Here is a 23,709-nt window from a genome sequence, read left to right on the forward strand (position 1 = left end):
GTGTGTGTGTGTGTGTGTGTGTGTGTGTGTGTGTGTGTGTGTGAGAGAGAGAGAGAGTACACAGCCACCCACCCATGAACACACACCCTATTAATCTTTGTGCTCGTGTGGGGAATTAATGTGACTTCTCTGTGAGGGGGTGCGGCGCCTGTCTATCTGAGGGAATAAGACTCCCCTCTGGAACAGAATTCTAAAATAATCTAATTTGTTCTTAAAATCCAAATTAGGAATGATTATTTAAAGAAATTCCCCAACTAAGACCCTGGTGAATATAAATTTCAAAATCCTTACCAGGATAATTTTGTGGTACAAATCGACTTTTGGAAGTGAGGCACCGTCACATGCGGACTGAGGGGAGAGGGCGGCAGAGGCTTGGAGGGTCTTGAAGACTCCTCCCATGTATATAACTATCACCAGAGGGACAGTGCTGCCTAGTGGATGGAGAGCCAGCTTTATAGTCAGAGAAACCCAGGTTCAAGCCCTAATTACTGTGTGACAGAAAAGCCCCCACAATGTCAGGGGGCTTCAGGGATCGTGGGAACATAGATTTAAAGTGGGAAAAGACCTCGGAGGTTACATCACCTGCCCCTTTCATTTTACAGTGAGGAAACCGAGGCCCAGAGAGAGTCTCTCTCTCTCTCTCTCTCTCTCTCTCTCTCTCTCTCTCTCTCTCTCTCTCACACACACACACACACACACACACACACACACACACACACACACACACACACACAATCTTTGAGCTACCCAATCTAAACCATCCCAGATGATGAATTCAGCCTATTTTTACAGAGATTTACACACTCTCTGTATGACCATGAGCAAGTCACTTCCCTGGGCCTCCACTTTCCCCTTTGTAAAATGATCCTAAGGTCCCTCCCAGCTCAGATGCCCTTGAACTGAGATCGGACTGGAGGAGAAAACCTCCCAGTGCTCGCAGGCTGGCTGCCCAGAGTGGCCGTGGGGCCTCCGGTAACTCAGTAACTTCTCACTGAAGCTCAGTTCCTTCATCCGTAAAATGGAGCTTAGGGCCAAAGAGAGTCTCCTGGCAGTGACTGAAGACAGTAATCACAGCTGTTTGTCATTAACCACCACCAGACTCATCGAGAAAGGCAAAGACAGTCCCTGCCCTCAATGAGGCAGCAACAAGCAGACATTTATACAAAGAAGCCACACACAGGAGATCATCAGAGAGGGAGGTCACTAGGGTTAAGAGAGGCTGAGAAGGGCTTCCTGGAGGCAGGATGGAAGCCGGGGAAGGCAGTAGGTAGAGGAGGAGGGTCAATGTTCCAGACATGGGGGACGGCCAGAGAAAATGCCTGGAGCTGAGACCTGGAACGTCCAGTGTCCCTGGATTCAAGAGTATGGAGATGGGGACTGGAAGAAGCCAAGGAGAAGAGGACCTGGGCTGGGGAAGAAGGGACCCTTTTCAGTTCAAAAATCAGGGAGTCTTTCTAAGGGTGACAGTGCCTAGAAGAAAGACTAAGTGAGCACAGCATGGTGACCAAGTGGACTGGCCAGTCTTGTTGATATGGGAGGAGCTCCCTCCCCACAGCAGACACAAGCACTGAGTCAAGTCTTGCTAATACGTGCGTGTATTTTCCTTGAGTGTTTGATTTCTTAAAGCCCAAAGCTGGGCTGTGGATTCTTTCTGCCATCCAAAATGTGATGGGCCTTTCTGCACCCATCATTACGTGCCAGGGCAAGGCAAACACCTTTTAAAATAAGTCTGAGCTAAACTCACAGTTTGAAAAGTAAAACTGCTCCCCCAAAAGCTGAGAGAATCCCCCCTGACCCCACCACATCCGGGCCCAGTCCAAAAGAAAACTCCTTTTTCCCCCCTCGGATGACCTTCCGCTCCAACTCCTCCCTCTTCGTTGGGCTGTCCTTCAGAAAGTATTCCCTCTATCAGCTGGGAAGATTAAGTCTATTCTAGTCAGAGTTTCCACTTCATGCTCCCAGAAATCAAGAGCTGTACGGTCCCATTCTGGGAGAGGTTTCTCCTTTCTTCCCAGGCTTTATCAGTGTTCTGAACAAGAAAGCTCGGGAGACCAATTCTAGAAGTTGGCCAGCATGGGACCCAGTATGTTAGAGGCAGGGATGGAGATTGTGGGAGAGAGGGCAGGTACCTTTCTCCTTCTCATCCATACTCAGAGGCCCATCATGTTAGCACAAAGTAGAGTCTGAAGAAAACCTGGAGAGACAACATCTCCCAAGGAGCAGCCCAAGATCGCCTTGATTTCTCTCCTTACCCCCAGCCAAGACCCCCTCCACCAGCTGTCTGTCAATTGTTTTAACCCAATGGAATATTCCTTTGCCTCTGGATGTTGGTAATTTTTTTAAAATGTCCCCATTCCTGCTAAAGCTCAAAATTCTTGCTAATGTTTTTGTCCATAAATAAAAATCTGAAAAAGTTGCAGTTGGGCTGGGGGTGAGGGGAGTGGGGGTGGGGGTGATGATGAAAATGCCCATCCAGCTGCCAAGGGACCTGCCTTGGTTTTTGGAGAGGAGATACCATACAGCCATGCCTATGGGTAGCAGGGAAGGGGTGTCAGCTCTGGTTCTCCCTGGGCCTGGATGGTGGGGCAGGCAGATGGACAGACGGATAGCTCTGGCATTCTCTTACCTTGATGGTTTTCGTCTGGAGTCGAAGTCCATTTAAAGTGTTGATGGCTTTCTCTGCATCCTTTGGATCAATATAGTTAACAAATCCATAACCTAAACTCTGTCCTGTTGAAATAATAGAGACAGAAGAGAACTTAGCATCTTTAGAGAGACAGGCAAAACTCCCAGGATCAGGAGAACATTAGACACCCATTACTGCAGACCACTGCCTTGGCCAAATGTGATTCCCAACATGGAGGTTTACAAAAACTTCCTCCATTATGCCTTTAACTTAGGGAACGAACCACCAAAGTATGCATACACGGTGCAACAGCAAACTAAGAGGCCAGATGTCACTGTCTTCCACACGCAAAATGGCAGGTGCCACCATGGGTTGGTCTTACTGGCCACATGGGTTCATAGACCAAAGAACAGGGAATCCTGACAACAAAGAAGATCATGGCTTTGGGGATGGAAAGGTCTCCATCTAGTAAAATCCTCTGATAGTAAAGCTGAGCTCACTAGGACCCAGAGAGAGGATGTCACTTGCCCAACGTTACAAAATCTTCTAATTGTCAAAGGTGGGATTTGAACCCAGGCCCAGTGATCTTTCTACTATAGGGACTCAGTAAGTTTACTGCCTCTAGAGTAAATGATGCTAAAATTTGAAGCAGATGCTATGTACCCTCAAGCCCTGCCACTCACCCAAAAGAAAATCCCCCTCCCCTGAAATTCCACCAGAGTCAACTAGCGAGAGTGCAGTACAAAGGGTGAAGTGAAAGACATTTGCATTGAGGGATTTGGCTGCTCTGTAAGGAGACCGGGGGCAATGTGTCTACAAAGAAATGAGAGGAAACAACAGTGGGGGTTCCTAATTAACAAAAACTACCACCACCATCACCAAAAACGGGCAGCCACTCTAAAACCAATAATGTGCTTGCAGCCATGCTAATGCTTATAAATAGTCCATCAGCTCTCTCCACCATGTGTCACCAGCTAAAAATATCACTCGGAAACTTTACGTCTTTGACATTCCCTTCCTTTCAGCAGCGCGGCTGCGGGACAGCCACACGAACTAGCCCAAGTGTCCAGGCACTGTGGGCGTCAGGCAGGGCCGCCATCAGTGAAATGAAAGGACATCGCACGCCAGGAAAGAAAGGTTATATAAAGCCTCCTTCAGAGCGCCGCCGGTGACGCTGATGGGAGACCAAACAGCCTGTCACTGCTGCTTGATGAGAGCCAAAATCAGCTCAACAGCTTCTGTTTTGCTGGTAAATGTCTGTGTTGATACTGGTAGTAGGAGGGGACCCTAGGAAACAACTGGGTTTGTATCATGAAATTTTTAAAAAAACCTAATATAATTTAAAAATCAATTTTAAAAAAATGCTTAAGAAAGATACCTGTCTATACATTAAAAAAGACAACAAGTTTCTTAAGAGTCAGGCCACCACCCTGCAACATTTACACACACACAGACATGTGTATGTGTAGATATTTATATATTTTATAGATCACATACATGTATATATCATGGAGAGACACATATACACACATACATTGCTTCAATCTCTCAGCCAAGTTCGCCCCCTGCCCCCATCTCCACCCTTTCCCCCCTTTCCCTCTGACTCTGGAAGAACGTGATGGTATATGCAACCCGCCAAGTCTATCTGTCATTAGAGAGACTGAGGGGAGTGGTCCTGGAGGGGACATGAGACCGAATATCATCCACAGCCACGAGGCATCTAAGCACTCCTGCCACACGTCATCAGTGAAGGTGAGCTCTGTGCCCTTGTCGATTACACCATCTCGTGCCTTCCAAAAGCCTTCTCTGGCTCCATTTTGGAAAGTACAAGAACAAGGCCTGGATGGCTTTGGTTTTAGAACATCAGCTTCTTCTCATTTTGCCTGGGCTTTATGCAGCCAGATTACATCAATCTAATTAAATCCACTTATATCCTGCAATTTTCTCATTTAAATTTACCTTGAAGACAACAGAAGCCATTTAAAAAAAGAGAATCGTGTACCAAAACACTTTTTATCGTCTTTTCTATTTAAACCCATGCTTCCTTTCAGTGACTAAGTGCTTACAGACAGTTCCAGACACAACGTGTCGCTATTTTAAATGGCATCCAGGTTATTATCTTTTACTTCCATTGAGCTCCCCTGAAGCACACGCTTCTCTGTAGGTCACATTCACCCAATGTATCGCTCTCAGAAATGTGGTCAGTTCTACAGCTAGCACTTCTGACCCAATTCACAGAGAGAAGGAAGAGGGAGAGAGTGAAGGAGGGAAAGGGAGAGCAGGAGAGAGGGAGGGAGGGAGGGAGGGAGAATGTCAAAAAATCAGAAGATGTAAAGTCAGGAATACTTAGCCACTTAAAAACAAAAACAAAACCAAAAGAATGGCTAACCTTTATATAGTGCTCAAAGGTTTGCAGAGTGCTCGATTAAACCCACAACATCACAACTGCCTCTTCCTGAAACTCCTCCTGACTTACCTTTAACACCTGAAAGAAGTGACAATTTGTTCCCTCCTGACATGTGGCCCCCAGTGAGAATTTATGTAGGAGAATTCCTAACAAGGGAATTGGTGTCTGTTTCTGGGGAAGACAGGAGCCTCTCTAAAATTAGGCAGACATCCATGGAAATTAAAAATACAACTCACTTTCAAGTTCTCATATAAGGTCAATCACCCATTTGCTCTTAGGTGGGGACCATCTGGAGCCCCTAAGATGGAAAGCCTACAGAAGCAAAAGACCTTTAGGAGCAAGGAAATCAGAAGCTGCTCCAGCTGCCTCTCACATCCAAACTCCTTGGGATCCTCCCTGGAGGTGGTGAAGCAGGGAAGCCTGATGGCTAATGATTGCCATATACTTGACTGGTCTGCCCTTTCCATGAAGACCACTAGGTTGCCCTGAATCTAAGAAGTCACTGTTTCATGAGGAAACACCAAGAAAAGGCTGCCACCTGTCATCAAACAGAGGCATGTGATAGGTACCTACCAATGGCCCCAACACAGCATCGCCAAGCAAGCGCTTACCAAACATTCACCAAGGCAGACCATTTACTGAAGGAGAAACCCAGTTTACTCAACAACTCAAGAAGAGGTGGGTGGGGGAAAGAACATGGAAAACATAAGGAAAATCTCACCTGGGCACATCTGGCGGGTGCATTCTTCTGCCCCATCATCATAACTTCCAGCTAAAGTACTCAGAAACCATACCAGCACTGGGCTGTGCTACAGAGCATCGAAGCCCCAGGTAGGCACATTTTTCACTTCTTTAAAGGGCGAGGATATGGGTTCTACAAATGTGGCTCCATCCTTGGGCACAAATACCCACTGGAGTGTCCAGAGTAACTCTGGTTGCTCAGGGTGACCTGAGAAGGTCTGGGCTGGGACATCCCACTGCTTAGTCTGGAGTAGAGTTCCTTGAGTTATAAAGAACATGTGCCCATACACGTGTGTTTGTCTGCATTTCAGAGCCAGATGAAAAGGATTTTTAATCATTAATCCATTCCCCCCTTGCTTTAAAGCAGCACACCTATTACTACAGACACATAAAGGGCACTTATAAAGCACCTACTATGTGCCAAATGTTTGTGTAGAAACGCAAAGTAAAGCAAAAGCAGGCCCTGCCCTCAGAGGGCTCACAGTCCTAGGAGGCAACGCTAGGTATGAACAAGAGATATCCATATTGAGAAGGGCACCAAGGCCAAAGCCCAGCAGGAGGGACCGAGGAGTCCTGGAGAAGGCGGCATGGAGGCTGAGTACTGAAGGAGGATAGGTGGGAGGGAAAGCCTTCCAGGCACCGAAGATGGGCAATGCAAAGACCTGGTGATGGGAAATGGAGTGTGGCATGCTAGAACAGTAAGTAACCTGGTGCTGACAGACTGCAGAGAGTGTAAGAAGACTGGAAAGACAGCTTTGCATGGCAAAAGTTCTTTAAATTGCATCTGAGAGGGGACAGGAAGCACCAGCGGGGTTCATCAAGGTGGGGTGTGCCACACACCCACACAGCAAGGCAAGGCCTGAGCAGGCGCTGCGAGGCGGTCTTTGCACAGGGCCATCCTGTCCACCTTGCCCTTTTCTCTGTTCTCCTCTACCTGCCAAGCTCCTGAGGCCGGGCCAGATGGGCACCTGCTGTGGATGGAAACATCAGAGCGTGGTAAGGACTTTTGGGGGATGTAAGAATCCCTGGCTCAGGCTGAAATCCTGCACCTCCAGGCACGATGAAATCCCTGGGCAGTGAACACCTGATCATGTGGGTGTGAATGATCCACTGGCTGCCCGCTCTGCCCCAGGAAGCCCCATCTGAGCCTCCTCCTCCTGTTGTCAGCCAGGCTCAGGGAAAACTGATAAATTTACCTAAGCAGACCCAAAATATAATCAGAGTGAAAAAGATGCTGATGACTGGGGGGAGGAGGGGGGGAGGGTACCGCCCACTCCTAAGGCAAACCCCAGGCTATGGCCTGCACTGGCCTAGATAAGGGAGGGTGCAGGGCAGGCCCCTGGACATCCCCAGACCCTTCCAGTCCTGTTCACGCGGTCACCAATGACCTGGAAGGAGACTTAGGGGGCATTTTTAACTTGCATTCGTTCTTATCTGGGCATGAGGTCATCGACGTTCCTCCTTCCCCCATAAAAGTTCTTTAATGTGGACAGGGATTGTTTCTATTTTATCAAGCACAGAACCTGGCACACGTAGGAATTTAATAAATGCATGTTCATGAACTGAATGACACAAAGTTGGGGAAAATGGGCCGAGTCAAAGAAGATGAAATTGAATAGGGATACACATAAAGTCTTATACCTTAACTCTTTTTTAAAAGCAAGTGAATAGTTGTAGGATAGTCAGTCAACAAACACCTATTACTAATAACACTAACAACGAGGCCACTACATGATGCAGTGGATGGAACGTAGATGTAGAATCAGGATGACCCGAGTTCAAATCCGGCCTCAGACATGTGCTAGCTGTGTGACCCTGGGCCAGTCACTGAACCTGTTTACCTCAGCTTCTTCAACTGTAAAATGAGATTAATAACAGCATCTATGTCCCAAGGCTGTTATGAGAATCAAATGAGATAATAATATCTGTAAAGTGCTTAGCATGGCACTGAGCTGGCAATCAGCAAACACTTCTTTCCTCCCACTCCCTCCCTCCCTGCCTCCACTGATAAAGTGTCTTAAAGCACTTTCTGTGTTATCTCATTTGACCATCAAAACAACCAAGAAGCAGATGCTATTTTCATTCTCATCACTCATTCATTTTACAGATGAGGAAACTGAGGGTAAGAAAATTTCAAAGACTCCTCACCTTAACCTGCTTATTTCTGTCTCCCCTCCCCTCTGGGCATACCCTGATAGCTCTTAGGCTCGGGCTGTTAAACATTCAAAGCCCTTCCCACACAACTGTCTCTGGCCCACTCCGTGGTCTTCCTTACCCACTGAAGCTTGGGTCAGGGGGAGCTTGTTTCTGGTTATGAGAGACTGGAGGTTTCTAAATGGCTGTAGCGTCAGAACAACTGATGATTTAGGGGTTGCTTAGTTAGCACTCAACATATATACAAAAGGGGAACTCATGCCTTCCTCTGAATGTCTTGGTTCCAAAGTGGAAGGGGTGACTTTGAGTGGTACCTTCAAGAGCCAGGTGGGGAAAGGCCAGCTACCCTGTCTCCCGCCTGGCCACAGTGGCTGTGGACAAACACATTTCTCTCCCTTTCTCCCCTTCCTTTCTTTCCTCCTCCTTCTTTTTCCTTTTCTTTCTCTGTCTCTGTCTCCCCCTCTCTCGATCTTAGGTAAACAAGCATTCAAGAATGAAAACACCCAGATAACCTGGTGAGATCTGAGGTCCCACCAGAAGTGTGTGTCATCACATTCAGAGTTCACCCTCATCCTGGTTGCGCCTTTGGCTTTCTATATTTTAGCAGTCTGTCTCAGTACAGTCTCACCCTGGAAATTCCCTCAGAGTTGGTGGTCTCCTCACCCTGCAACATTCAGCATCCTTCTCATGCCAGAGGACCCTTCCACCAGGCCAGCTCCCTTCTCCAACTGGAGAGTTTCTTCCAGGGTCTCCATTTGGGGGAAAGGCTACCCTTTATTCCCCTCCTAATTCTGTTTCTAATTTTCTGGACTTCTTCATCAAGACTCAGCTGGTACCACTTCACCCCCCCCCCCTACTCTCTGACTCCCCTTTGTGTGCTGTCTTTTCTCATTATACTGTAAGCCCCATGATGGCAGGGCTGAAACTGTCTTTCTTTTTGTTTGTGTATGTATGCCCAGGGCCTGCCATGTAATAAACACTTAATAAATGCTTGTTGCCTGTCAATGACAGCCACCAGTGTCAGTGGCTAAAGACAGTATCTGTATTGGGAATAAAGAGACACTGAGAACAAACTGGAGTAGACCTAGAGTCACTCAAAGAAATCTGACCCCTGGCACTGGAGTCAGCTATGGACTCAGGAAAGGCCCTCCAAGTCATCAAGGGCACTTCTGCCACCGATGAAATCTACACATGTGCCTTATTACCACTGTGCCTAAGTCTGAGCTCACTCTTCCTATGGATTTGTATTTATTTGTAATAGGGTGCTGCTGATTTTTGCAAAGTTCTGTATTTTTCTTCAAAAATACCTTTTTCAGAAATATCTTTTCTAAAATAAAATGATATTCTGGCTCATGACTGTGGGCAAGACACAATCTCTATGACGCTCAGTTTACTCACCTGCAAAATGTGTACGTTACAGTCAAACAAAATATTTTCATTTGTGCTTATCTCTAGGGCTTAACATATTTAATTAATGCTGTTCATTTATTGAGAGAGACTTAATTCCATTTCTTTTCTTCTTGTTGTTTTTTAGTCATACGTTAGTTGTATCCAACACTTCATGACTCTTTTTGGAGTTTTCTTGGCAAAGATACTGGAAGAGGTTGCCATTTCCTTCCTCAGCTCATGTTACACAAAAGGAAACTGAGGCAGAGTTAAGTGACTTGTTCAGGGTCACACAGCTAGCAAGTTTCTGGAGCTGGATTTGAACTCAGGAAGAGAAGTCTTCCAGGCCTGTCACTATCCACTGTGCCATCTAGCTACCACAATTCCATTTCTACCTAGCTCAAATCAGATGATATGTATGTAAAGTTCACTGAAAACACATTGCAACATAATATGAGTATCAATGATTATTTTACAAAAATGAAATAACGTAATTAATTTCATCTAAATGAAAAGACTGACATATATATAGATCGATGGATGGATGTTACATTGTAATCTCAGTAGACAAGGGTCCAGGAAACTCAATAAGAGAGCCAAAGGATTTCTGCTGTCCCAAGTTCAAGGGTATCAGGGAGATTTTTCTAACAGGATAATATTCCTAAAGATTAAAAAATAATCACTTTCATCTCCTCAGTCAAAGCCCTCACCAGTATGGACAAACCCCTAAGTTTTTATCACTTGAAAAGAAGGAGAGGGAAAACAAATGTGAAAGAATTTGCCTTAAAACAGCACAAAGACCTTCCCTAATCTAGCTCCATCCCCCATTGTTGCCAACATGATTCTCCACTCTTGCCAGGCCAGTCTTCCCACCAACAGCCTCCAAAATCATCACCATTCCCCTCCATGTGCCTCTGACACTGCTGCTCCTCCAAGTTGGAATGCCTCAAGCTAATATTTTGCCCCCATGGGCACATCCCATTTCAAGCCTTTAGGGCTACCTCAGGGCCATTCTTTCCATGACATCAACTCTTAGGACTGCCCAACAGCTTGTCCTTTGTTCTTGAAGAGGACCATGATGTCAGGAAAGTGATCTGAGGGAGGGGCTGTACAAGGTCACCAGCCTCACTCCCCTCCAGAGCCATCTGGGTCCAGGGCAAGACAGATCAGGATGAGTGGAGATGGCCCAGGATGCAGGGGGAGACCTCAGCCTTTTAAAGCTAAGGTCTTTCTCAGGTCTCAGTCTGTCTGAGGTAAGATGCACCCATTCAGTGATTAAGGCTATGTAAGAAATGAGGCAAAAGAGGCCTCTTTGACCTAGTCTAATAATAATAATAACAACAACAACAGTAATAATAATAAATCTGGGAGGTGAAGAACTTCAGGGTTCTGGCCAAAACAGAAACAACTGCTAGTTACATTCACACTGGGCCATCACAGCACAAACAAAGACCAAGGGAGGCATGGGCTAAGACCTTTTGTTGGCCAATCAATGAGAGAGGGGGGTGATTTAGCTTTTCAGGTATGGTCCTTAAAAAAGAAATCTAGTCCGTAAAACCCAAGCTATCTTGTGGGTTTCAGAGATCAAAATTCATATTCTTTTGGGCAAAGTACCCACAGGTAAGGGTATGATACCTATGTGGACAGAGGAAGAGGAAGGAGAGGAAGGGAGAGAGGAAGGAAGGAAGCTGAGTTGCCCAACTGAGTGAATTGCCCAGCTGGGTGCCCCATGGGGTAGCTACTCCTCACAGATCATTGTCTGTCCTTCCTTCCTGAAGAGGACCATGATATCAGTATGTACCTCTGGAAGGGGGTAGTACGGACCAGATGAGCCCTGAAGTCCCTCCCAATTCAAAGACTGACACTAAATATATTTCCTTGAGGTTCAGGGTCCAATAGCACATGGGGTCTGCTTTGAGTTCTTGGTGCCACTCGGATGGATGTGCACGATGTGACAGGCACATGCCTCTTTGGGGGCAAGGCCTTCCAAGTCCTTGGTTTATTATCTCAACATTAATTCAGACAGGGAAAAAGAAACCATAACCTCATGAAGTCGCTCCATGATTTCCTGATACCTCCCACTTCGCCCTCCATTAGATGTTACTATGACAGATAGCTTCAATTCCAGTTGAGTTTAATTATCTTCTCCATGCTGATGATTCTCAGATTTACATATCCGGCTCCATTCTCTCCCCACAGTTTGAGTTCTGTATCATCTGTCTGCTGGGCATTCCAAACTGGACAGCCCATAGTTATCTCAAACTCAACATGTCCACATTCTCTTCCCCCCCCAACCCCCAATTTCTGTCCACCAGCCTTCCAGCCCTGTGATTTGCAATCCCTCACTCTCACCTGACACATTCAATCAAGTACCAGATTTTGTCATTTCTACCTAGACAATACTTCTCCTATCCTTTTCCTTCTCCCCACTCGCACAATCACTACCCTGATACAGTTCCTCCTGCCTTTTAACTGCTCCTTCTGTCTCTCTCTCCCACTTCTCCAATGCATCCTCCTCTTGACGGCCAAAATGACGTTCCTATGGTCCAGGTCTGATGACGTCTTTCTTCCTCACCAGATAAACTCCAGTGGCTTCCCTCTTATTTCATGGATCAAATACAAGCTCCTGTGTTGGACATTTTAAGCCTTTCACAAGCTAGACCCAACGTACCTCGCCAGTCTAATGACACATTATTCTCCTTCACACAGACTACTGTCCATCCAGACTGACTTTGCTGTTCCAACTCTCAACTCTGCTCCTCCTGCCTCTGACCACCTTTTAGAATTTTTGGCTTTTGGAAAGACTTGGCCTACATACCCTGCTGCACGAGGGCTTCCTTCATTTCCCAGCCACTAAGGCACTCTTCCCAAATGTACCTCTTGTCTACTTTGAATATCTTTTATTTATATTATATTTATATAGTATTTGTAAATCTTATTTATATATAAATGTATAACATGTATCTAATATATATGATATGATATATGTGATACATGACATGCTATGACATGCTATAATATAATTAATATATTATAATATAATATAATATGTTTTCTCCTCTAATAGAATAGAAACCCCCTGAGGGTAAGTTATTGCACACCTGAATTTACATTTCTTTCCATTGCTTAGTGCAGATCCTGGCACATAATAAGTACTGGATAAATGCTGGCTGACTGATTGACTGTGTGACCTTAGGCACCTTATCTACTCTCTCTGGGCCTCAGTTTCCTCACATGTAAAACACAGGGGTTGGGCTAGCTGGTTTATAAGGTCCCTTGAATCGACTTTCCCAAGGTCCTGCAAGCTAATAAATGGAAGGACCAGAATTCCAACCTGGCTCTTCTGCGCTCTCTCTAAATACAACCAAACTCACTAGAAGACTGAATTAAGCCACTTTTTATTTGCTCTTCTATTTCTTGAGAAAGACAGATCACAAGGAGTTGATTCTCTTGGATGGTGAAAGTTGGCAGCCCAAAATATTTAGGGTGTGTTCTGGGGTCGCTTCTCATTCGGTCCCATCTCCAACACCTCTGACATTCACAAGGCGGTGAGGTACCTAGGTCACTCCACCCACAAACCTCTTCTGTGTTTATCACCTTTTCCAAAATATGGACAGAGGGATCCCTTGTGCCGGAAACACCTCTACACCATACCTGCCAAGTGGTTTTCCAGCATCCTTGATATGGAGCTAAAATGGGCCTCAAACTCAACAAGAGAAAATCTCCTCATTTTACAGAAGCCCCAGTGGAGGGAGTCCCTTGCCTGGGCTTACAGGGCTGGTATGAGTCTGAGGCAGACTGTGAAGCACTCAGGACGTCCCGATTCCATCTCTGATGCTCTATATACTAGAACACGGTGCCTCTACCTGAGGCTCTTACTGCCAGGGAGCCTTCCCAAGGCAGCCCATTCAGTCTTGGACAGCTCTGGATGAGAAGCTGCTGCTTTGTTTGTCATAAAGCAAATCTAGCTATATGGCTCTCTAAGGTAGGAAGGATTGCAGCCCAGGCCTGGAGCTGGACTGTGCATCCCAAAGATGCCTGAACTATGTTCATCACCAGAGGAGCTGAGGCCAAGAGATAATGAACAATTTTGGGCCAGATGCCAAGGGACAGGAGGGCATCAAGCGAGGGCAGAGGAAGCGGTATGACAATGAAACCAGGGGCCTAATTCAGATGATGAAACTTCTCGCCCACCACCCACTGGCTCAAGGGGTTTGTGTTATCATCTTCTGAGTTTGAGTTATTGTCAACTCAAAGGCATTTTAAAATCCAGAGTAAAAAGCTGGGCCCAGCAACAAAGATTAGCAAAGGAGTTGAGGGTGTCCATGGGGGAATGAATCACAGGATATAAATACCTGCTGTCGACTTTGTGTGAATCGCCTTTAGCCAGAGAAGAAATAAGGATAGACTGGGAGTGGAGGGGTCTGGGCCCACGTACTGGCCCTGATGCCTAGCTGCTGCGTGATCCAGGGCACGGGAGATCCCTTCTGGGCCTCAATTTCAGACTCTCAGACCCTTAGAGGCCACTTAGTGCAGCCTGTCCCCAACAAGTCACCTTATCTGTCAAAAAGGGGCTAGATGAGCTAAGAATACCTAACGTTGGCATCATTTTAGTTTTCTAAGTACTTTCACTCATTCTTTTGCAACTGGTCTTCACAACCTAAATCTAGGTAGACATTATTATTCCCACTTTATAGACAAGGAAATGGAGGCTCTAGGACAAGGGGTTCTTAACCGGGGCAGGGGGGAGGGGTGGTCCATGAAGTTAAAAAAAAATCCTGATATTGATATTTCAGTAAATCTGTTTCCTTTGTGTCTTATTTTATATATTTAAAGAGAAGATTCTAAGAAGGAGTCCCTGGGATTTACCTGCCTGCCTGCCTTCCCAAGGGACCCTTGATAGAAACAAGGAGAATAATCCCTGCTCCAGGAGATCCCAGGACACATGCAAGGTCAACAAAATTAGGAAAAGCTTCTTCTCAGTGGTTCCAAGATGGCACAGGTCTTCTGATGGCCAATCCAGTCAGTCATCCTTCCACTACCCCACACTGACTCTCAAAGGCATATTATCTCTTAGTTACAAGAGTCTTTGGCTTCATAGGTTTATAAATCTGTTAAAAAACTACGACTGAGAACAATCATCTTCAATAAAGCACAGCAGGCACTAGAGAAGATACAAAAAGAATGAGGAGGTAAACAGACCTTGATGTCTAGCAGGGGGAGATATACTTTATGTTTATGCCTCAGCAAGGCTGTAATATTATTTTTTAAATAATTTCAGTGGAGATTGGAATAAAAGAAGATGCTCGGGAAAGGTACTTGCTAAATGAGGGCGGGTAGGAAAAGTCACTAATTCCTTGGGATTTCTTGGAAGGCTTCCTGGAAGAGACAAATTTGAGCTGGGCCTTGAACCATAAAGGAAGCGATGGTGAGTGTGTGTGTGTGTGTGTGTGTGTGTGTGTGTGTGTGTGTGTGTGTGTGTGGGTGTGGGTGTGGGTGTATGTTGTTTAAAGTATGAAGACTCCAGGACCTAAGACGATGCAATGAAATGGAGTTCTGTGTCCAGATCCTGTATGTGTCAAGCTTCATTCCATACAGAGAAACAGACCCACTGAAAACCTGGAAGAGAGGGCCTGTCCAAGTTGGACAAAACTTGGATTTAAGACTTTTAAAATGGAGAAGAAGAGAGCAAACCATCTCATTTTAACAACACTTTTAGAAAGCTGAAGTAGAATGAATTAGGTTAATAAATATTCCTCTATTTTCAGCTCAAACTTTTAAAAACTCATTTCGGTGTTTTTAAAATAGCTGTTAACTCAAAGGTATTTGGTAGTAACTTAATTGCTTAACTCCCTGGTTTTAAACTTGGGAATCTTTTAATTAACTATGCAGCGTTTTATCACCTTGAAACAAATCCCTCTTCAGGGATGTCATGGAGGGGATTCGTTCTTCATGGAGGGGATGAAGCAGACATCCTCTAGGGTCCCCTTCTCCACCATGGAAGGACTGATTCTATTAGACTTACTTCTATGCTTGCTGATCAGCAAATAAACCATTCTGTGCAGAGAGGAAAGTGGGCTTAAACAAACATAGGAGCCAGAGCACTTTGAGGATACAGCCCTTACAAATGAGGGAGCATGGCTTGATAACCCAAGGAGTAGAACTCAAGCCAGAGATCTGGGTTCAAGTCTAGAATCGACCTTTTATTTACCAGCCAGGTGATCTCAGGATCACTTATCTTCCTCATCTGTCAACAAGAGACACTGGACAAGAGGATCCCTAAGGCTTTTCCCAATACAGAAGGAAGAAGAAAGATCAAAGAAAGGATTAGACCAGTGCCTTGGGGTTGGTTGGGGCAATGATCCCAGACAACAGAGAGAAGGCAGAGTGGCTGGTTTCTAATTTTGCCCCTCTTTTATCAGAAAAGCAGAATCACTTTTGCCCTGAAAATGACAAAAGAAAAATTGCTAAGAGGACTGATACCCAAGAAACATCAGAAAGAACCCAGTTAGAACACCTTGAGGAATCTGAGTCACTTCACCAACATGAACTATTTCGTCAGATACATTATGAATGCAGATGTGACCTCCAATGCACTATAATCACTGAAAGAAGATGGTGAAAGGATTGTGCAAAATAGGAGAAGGGTAATAACACAAATTTTCAAGAAAGAGAACAGAATTGTGAGTCTTCAATGTATAAGCTTGACTTTAATTCTTTGGAAAAGTCCAAAAAGGGTCATTAAAGAGATGGTCAGTGAACATTTAGAACAGGAGGCAGTATTCACAAAGAGCCTTCACAGCTATGCCCCGCTGACCTTCATTCCTTTTTTTTGACAGTTACTGAACTAAGAGATTAAAGAAATTCTATGGAAAGAGTGAACAGTGACTCAATCAAGCATTTGATAAAACTTCTACTTCTATTTTGGTGGAATAAGATGGAGAGATACAAGCTAGATGCTATCCCAATCCAATGTATTTGAGAATTGATGAGTAATGTTTTAATGTTTCAATGTTACCCTGGCAACAGGTCTTGAGAGGTGTTTCCCAGGGATCTGTGCCTGGCCCTGTGCTGTTTAATGCTTTTTATCCAGGAGTTGAATAAAGGCAGCTGGTATGTTTATCTAATTTGCAGATGACACAAAGCAGGGACGACAAACATAGTGGATGAGTTCAAGTTCAAGAAGAACTTGACAGGCTAGAGTGTCAGGCTGAATCCAACAAGATGAAATTCAAGAGGGGTTAATATACAGTCTTGTACTAGAGTTCAGAAAATCAGCTTCACAAACATAAGATGAGGGAGGCATGGATAAACAGTAGTTTGAAGGAGACCAGAGCATTGCAGTGGACTGCAAGCCCAATATGAGTCAGCAGCATGACAGGGCGGCCAAAAGACCTAATGTGATTGGGGATGCATTAAGGAAGGAATGGTTTCCAGGATCAGGGAGATCGAAGTCCCATTCTGCCTTATCTGACATTCTATATTCAGCTCTGAGTCACATGGCTTGAGGGCATGGGTAAGTTGGAGAGTCCAGAAGGACAACCATAATGGTAAAAGTCATAGGGGGATCTGTTGAAGGAACAGGGAATATTGACCCCGGAGAAGAGAAGATACCAGGGTAAGAGGGGGAAATGACCTCAGAGATGATATGGTTCAAACTTCTCATTTTATAGACGAGGAACCAAGGCCCCCAGAGAATTTAAATAACTGCCAAGGTCACACAGAGAGCTACCTTCAAGTATATGATGGACAGTCATAGGAAAGATAGATGAGACTTGCTTAGTCCCAAGGAAGAGAACTAGAAGCAACGGGCATCTATTTTCTAAAGGCAGATTTAGGATCAATGTCAAGGACAACTTCCCACGAATTAGGGCTGTCTAGTCACCTCTTGGGAGGTGATGGGTTCTCCCTCCCTGGAGGTCTTACAGCAGAGTTGAGATGATTACTTATCAGGCACATTGTAAAGGGGGATTCCTTCTAGGACACTGGTTGGGCTGATTAGCTGGTGTGGTCCCTTCTCACCCCGAGAGTCTGCAATCCTCAGCTGGGACCTTCCTTGCTTGTTCTAAGGCCTCAGCTCTGAAAATTTAGCCTAGTCCAACATATGGCTGTTCTCAGAGGAGGAAGGTGTGTCACCTGTGTGTGGATGTACCTGAAAAGACAGATATTCTGAGCACCCAGTGCACACACAAACACGATTCTGGAACATGAGGATATAGCTACTAGTTCCATTTTTTTTTAAAGAAAAATAGCCAGCTGCTCTTTATATGCCAGTTCAGGGGGAGGGAGTTTGCTCTTAGACACATGTGGGCTTGGGTCCCCAGTGCAAGTCTCTTCTGAGAAGGCAGGGACAGGATTAAGGGTTTGGAGTGGGCTGCCCAAGACACCCTAAGGGGTATCTGTCAGCTCTTGAGTTCTACAATACAATTCTAGGCTGGGTACCAGACAAGAGGTACTTGAACTAGTGGGTCCGTGCCAGTCATCCTCCCTGGCTCCTCCATGATACAGCTCTAGCCGAGTTTTCCCACGTCCTGTGCTATACCCAGACACATATCCTTGGTATAATCCTATAATCACCATCTCCAAATATGGCTAAAGGGTGCTGAAGAGAAAGTCTGGGAGAGTCAGGAGTGTAGCAGGGAGAGGAATGAAGATATGGTTGGCCTAAGCATCCTTAAAATAGAGATTCTAGAAAGAACTAACCAAGTAGATAGAGAAGCTAGGCTGCAGGGGGTAGGGGGAGGATCCTTCCATTGCGTTAAGTCCAGGGAAGGAGAGAGTTTCCTGAGTGAAAAGATTTCTGTGGCAGAGTCAAGAATGTAGCCTGGAAAGTAATCATTTTTTTTCCTTTTTTCCTCCCTCCCTCCCTCCCTTCCTTCCTCCCTTCCTTCCTTCCTTCCTGCCTTCCTTCCTTCCTTCCTTCCTTCCTTCCTTCCTTCCTTCCTTCCTATCTTATCATGCCCTTTAAAAATCACAACTTTCTTTTAGATTTTATTTAAGGGGTGGGGGGATAAGCACACACAGAATCCATACACAGTTCTTGAGCCTGGTAGGTGGCTCTGATAGGCTGAGAAGGTCCCACACCAAGTGGGGAAGGCTTTGAGGCAGGGCCTGTCATCTGGCTAGGTTCCAGGACACTCATCCTTAGGCTACCTGCTTGGACACTTGCTTTTCAGCTCTCTCACATCTTGTGAACCACTACAGGCTGGCCGTACATAGGTTGCAATCTGCATTTAAAGCCCATGCTGATCAAATTATGGACTCTTTTAGGACTGGGCGATATGATACAAAAAATACACATGACTGAGAAGAATGGACAAAAAGGGGTAATACCAGTGAACATATATTTATGAAGCATTTTAAGATCTTCCTGTCTGAATCTAGGACGAAGGGTGCCTTTGAGATCTGGAAACCAAATATGATGTGGCAAGACCCTTATGAACAGACTCTAGATTGACGGTCCCTGTATATTTCTGGACACTGTAGCTAGAGTCTTAAACTGGGGACAGTTTATGAAAATAAGGGTACATCAAAGCCAAATTACATGTAGGGACAAAGTACTGACTTAAAATCGGAAAGGATAATGTTCTGAAGGAAAAAAAAAACCAATAGTAGGGATATAGAGGGAAATGTAAACCTAATTCTCTTGCTGTTAAAAATAATTTAATAAAAAAGAAATTTATGGAACAGTGAATAAGAAAACACAACTCCACAATCTGTTACTTACAAAAAACATCTAAAAAGCAAAGGTAAGCATAAATTCCAAGTTCAAAGCTGGAAAAATGATTATGCATCAGGTACTTCCAAAGAATTAGAAGTTGCAAGCATGCTATCAGAAGAAGCAAATATAAAAATTCATAATATCAAAAGAATAATCAATAAAATTAATTATGCTTAAAGGATCCATACACAATGAATCAATAATATCACTATTTAACTTATATGCACTAAATAGGATAGACTATAAATCCATAAATAAAATTTAACTGATAAAAGAGATAATACCACAATAGGAAGAAATTTTAATGCTTCTCCCTCAGAGCTAATAAATTCAACAGAAAGATAAACAAAAGATAAAATAGAGAACTGAACAAACTTTGAGAACTTAGAGCCAAAATAGCTGTGGTGCCTTCTGAATGGTACTGCTAAAGACTGCATATGTATATATGTGTACATGTATATGTATGTGTATATATATTTATACACACATACACACATATTTCTCAATATCAACCACATGACATTTTTAAAAATAAAAACTGACTGTATTAGGGCAGAGAAAATTATAAATAATAAAAAGCAAAATGCTAAATACATCCTTTATAGATCATAACGCAATTAAAAATAGCACTAAATTCAGAGAACACCAACAGAAGACGCAGGACTAAGTGGAACATTATTGTTGAAATCTTAAGTGACAAATGGGTTAAAGAACAAATTACAGATATAAAAGACAAATGATAATGATAACATACACAACATTCAGAAACGTAGCTCAAATAGTCCTCAGAGGAAAAATCATATTCCTAAGAATATACAGTAACAAAATAAAAACTCTTCAGAAGTCTTTTTACCTTCCTACCAAGGTGCCAGCTAACAAAACTATGAGGACAAAGAGACAGTGAGCTAAGCTAGGAACGTCCCAGGATGATCTCCAACTCCCATTAGATTTTTTTTGCTTTTCTTACAGCTCTTAGGAATAGTAAGTGCTTAATAAATGCTGGCTGAGTTAACTTAAATATAATGGATAAACCAGGGGAATCAAGTAAGAGCTGGATCCTGACCAGACTCAAATAATTTTAGACAAAACTAAGGAATATGTCTAAAAGAAATATATTTGGTGCCTACTTCTCCCTCATATTTATTTATTCCTTTGTGGTAGAATTCTGAGTTTATGTGATGTACTTACTTTAAGTCAGAAGCAGGAAGGGGATCAGAAAATGAAATTCACGAGTAAGGGGACCAGCTGTCAACCATACCTGAAATGCACTCTTTCCTTACCTCTTCTTCCCAGAGTCCTTCTCTCTTTAAGACATAGCTCAGGAGCTGGGTTGGTGCAGTGTAGTCACAGTAAAGTCAGTAAGACCTGAGTTCAAATTCCATTCCAGACATTTATTCTTAGGGATATAATTTTTCCTCCAAGGACTACTCAAGCTGCATTTCTGAATTTCATGTATGTATCATGATCACTGCTTTCACAGTTAGTTTTCTATCTATAATTTCTTCTTTAACCTATCCATTACATAAAATTTTGCTAATAATTCTCTACTTCGGCCTGTATATTTTGTTGGTGCTTCCTGAATGGACTGCCATTTTAATTGCATTATGATCTATAAAGGATGTGTTTAACATTTTGCTTTTAAATATTTATTTGTAATTTTTCTGTGCCCCAATAGAGTCAATTTTTATATAAAACATCATGTGGTGGTACTGAGAAATATGTATATATATATATATATATAAAATATATATATTTACACACACATACATATATATATTCTTTCGTGGTACCATTCAGAAGGCACCACAAATAGCTTAGTAGCTGGCAAATAACTTAATTTCTCTCAGACTCAATTTCCCCGCATCTAAAATAGACACATAGCATCTATCTCGCAAGGCTGGCATGAGGACCAAATAAAGTAATACACAGATAGTACAGTATAAAGCTTGAAGCTCTAGACAAATGCTATAATTAGTCCTGCTGTCCCCCCAGCCACTAGGACTATCTCCCTTCCAAATGACGATGCATTTAGCTAATTTGAATCTATTTTTATTTATGTAGTTAATAAGTATATTATATTATAATAAAGTACAGTATATTACATTATTGCATGTAGCTGTCATTAGAACATAAATTACTGGACAAGAGGAGCTGGTTCTTTCTACTTCTCTCCCCAGCATCTACAATGGTGCTCTGCTCATAGGAGGGGCCTGTTAAGAGACTGACTGATGAGAAGGAGCCAATAAGGCCATGGAGGATGTGGCAGAGACTAGTGGGAATCATGGCTGTGTGCTGGACACTCGGACACCTGGGCCCTTAAGGACACTGGCTGAGTTGACATGCTGATGGACTCAACTTTGCTAAAGTTAATGATTCCTGAAAACTACTTCCAAAGGACACTGTTATCATTTTTATGTGGATTTATTCATTTTAAGAAGAGTGCTGCCTGGGGTAAGTCCTTTTTCCTATCTGGTCTTCATTTTCCTTATATTATAATAATAATGAATAATAACGCCAAATCTTTAAGGTTTGCAAAGTATTTTACAAATATTGTCTCAGGTGACCCTCACAACAACCACCCCAGGGAGATTAGGTGCTATAATTACTCCCATTTTACATAGGTGGAAATTGAGGCAAACAAAGGTTGGGTGATTTGCCCAGGGGCACACAGCTAGAAACTATCTTAAGGTAACATTTGAACTTGATCTCTTCCTTACTCCAGGCCCCTGCACCACTTCCATGTAAAACCACTAAATGAGCAGACTGGAGTAGATTATTAAAAGTGGTCTCTTCCAGGTGCATGAGGGCATAAGACTTCCATAGTAAAAATGAACTAATACATTAATAAGATTTAAAATGTACAGAATCGCAGACAGAGCCAAAGGGAAGGGACCTAAGAAATCATCCAGCCTAATTTTCTAGGGCCCTGTCTAAGACTCAGGCTTTCTGCCTCTCAGTCCCTTTCACCCCCACCACAAAGAGACCTGGGCTGTGATCACAGTTCTTGCACAGACTGTCACATGTGACTCTGAGGGGGTCACAGTTTCCTCCTCTTTAAAAAGGGGGTGATAACACTTTGCACCTGACTCTTAGAATTTTACAGATAGCTATCTGGGAATTTGGAGGTGCTCTTATTTTGGGAGGGAAAGGAGGATGAAAGATAATTATTGAAGAAAATCACAGATTTCTGGAATAGACCTTAGAGACCCTCCACTAAAACCACTCTCATTTTAAAGACAAGGAAACTGAGGGGGGTGAATGACTTGTCCAAGGTCATATGTAGGGACAAAGTGGCAGAAGTGGTATTTGAACCTGGGTTGTGACTCCAAATCCAAGGTTCTACCTATGATTACTAGCTGGCCTTTCCTCAGGCTACTGAACCCCAACAGCCATTGGGGGCCTTGATAAACGGTCCTGAAAAGCTCATTTCTTTCCTTAAACAATTAAAAACAAAAAGAGACACAAATTGGGGAATACTGACTGAGACAGAACAATCATCCTGTCTTTTATCAGCTCTATCACGATAAAGATGTCACAATTTCACTTCTGTTTCAAGACCAACTCCCCGTCCTAGGGAGGAACGGGCTTCCCCAGGAGGTGGTGGGCTCCCCCTCTCTGAGCGTCTTCCTGGGGGGATCCTTATTCAGCTGTACTGTGTTCTCTCCCAGCTCAGAGATCAGTGAAGCCTTTTCAAACGCCAGGACACGGTGGGTCCCAATCAAGGCTTGCTCACAGAATGAACAACGGCAGGGGTTCAAAATGGAAACCAGTCATTAGAAGTGCTCACAATGGCTTCCCATCAGGGACTCTCAAGCTGAATAGCTGAGTTTCCAGAAGTGGACACAGTGGACGGTTACATCTTCCCAAGTGAGCCACGTCGATGATTGAAGATGGAAGCCGTCTCTGCCCCATGGCCTTGGCCATTCTATGGAATGACAAGAGACCAGTGTCTCTTAGTGCAGTCTCTGGATGAAACTCAATATGAATGTGATCCAGGCCTAGGGAGGCCCTTGGGGGGCCATCAGCTCCAAACCTTTAATCAGAGCATGAATCCCTCGGTGACATTGGCAGCAGGAGGCTGTTGAGAATCTACTCCATCACCTGTGGTGACAGGGAACTCACTACTTACTGAGTCAGCCCAATCTGGGATAGCTCTAATTGTCAGGGTACTCTTCCATGTACTGAGCTGAAACCGGCCTCTCTGGACCTTCCCATGCAGTCTAAGAAGCACCTTCTCATCCAGGCTGTGTCTCTTCCCCAAATAGAAGAATTTCTACTTCTCAGAGAAGAGCTAATTCTCTAAAGGTAAGAAAACGGATTTACAACTTGGGAGAAATTCTTCACAGTGACCTCAAAGCATGCCAGAAGCTAGAAAGGGCCTCAGGGATCTCCTCCGTCCAAACTAGGATCCGAAGGGAGGAATTAGACTTTGCAGGGTCACACACCAAGCCCCTAGGTCTCTTGATCCCCTGGCCAGGGAACCCCAGCCTTCTCCTTATTAAAAGAAATAAATCTGAAGAACCATAATTGGTGCATTATATAATTAGCAGTATCCTCAAACCATGCTCACAGAAATCTACAAAGGAAATAGGACATCAGGCTTTTTGGTTCATGCTGGACATGTCATGGGGCACGTCAGAGTGGCTTCGTCATGGACAGGTCATGGAGACTGAC

General features: G+C 44.0%; 1 protein-coding gene across 1 annotated transcript in view; it reads right to left on the reverse strand.

The window, feature by feature from the left end:
* The window catches only part of LOC138165360 (ELAV-like protein 4), a 115,711-nt gene that overhangs the window by 24,566 nt on the left and 67,436 nt on the right, over positions 1 to 23,709 (reverse strand). Inside the window, exon 3 of the mRNA XM_069093613.1 lies at positions 2,627 to 2,730. Coding sequence (XP_068949714.1) covers positions 2,627 to 2,730 — 104 coding nt within the window. The remainder of the gene's footprint in view (positions 1 to 2,626; positions 2,731 to 23,709) is intronic.

This window comes from Petaurus breviceps, unplaced genomic scaffold (genome assembly GCF_028583685.1).
Source record: "Petaurus breviceps papuanus isolate PSGF00001 unplaced genomic scaffold, PetGlider_PUasm1.0 208, whole genome shotgun sequence".
NCBI classification, from domain to species: domain Eukaryota; kingdom Metazoa; phylum Chordata; class Mammalia; order Diprotodontia; family Petauridae; genus Petaurus; species Petaurus breviceps.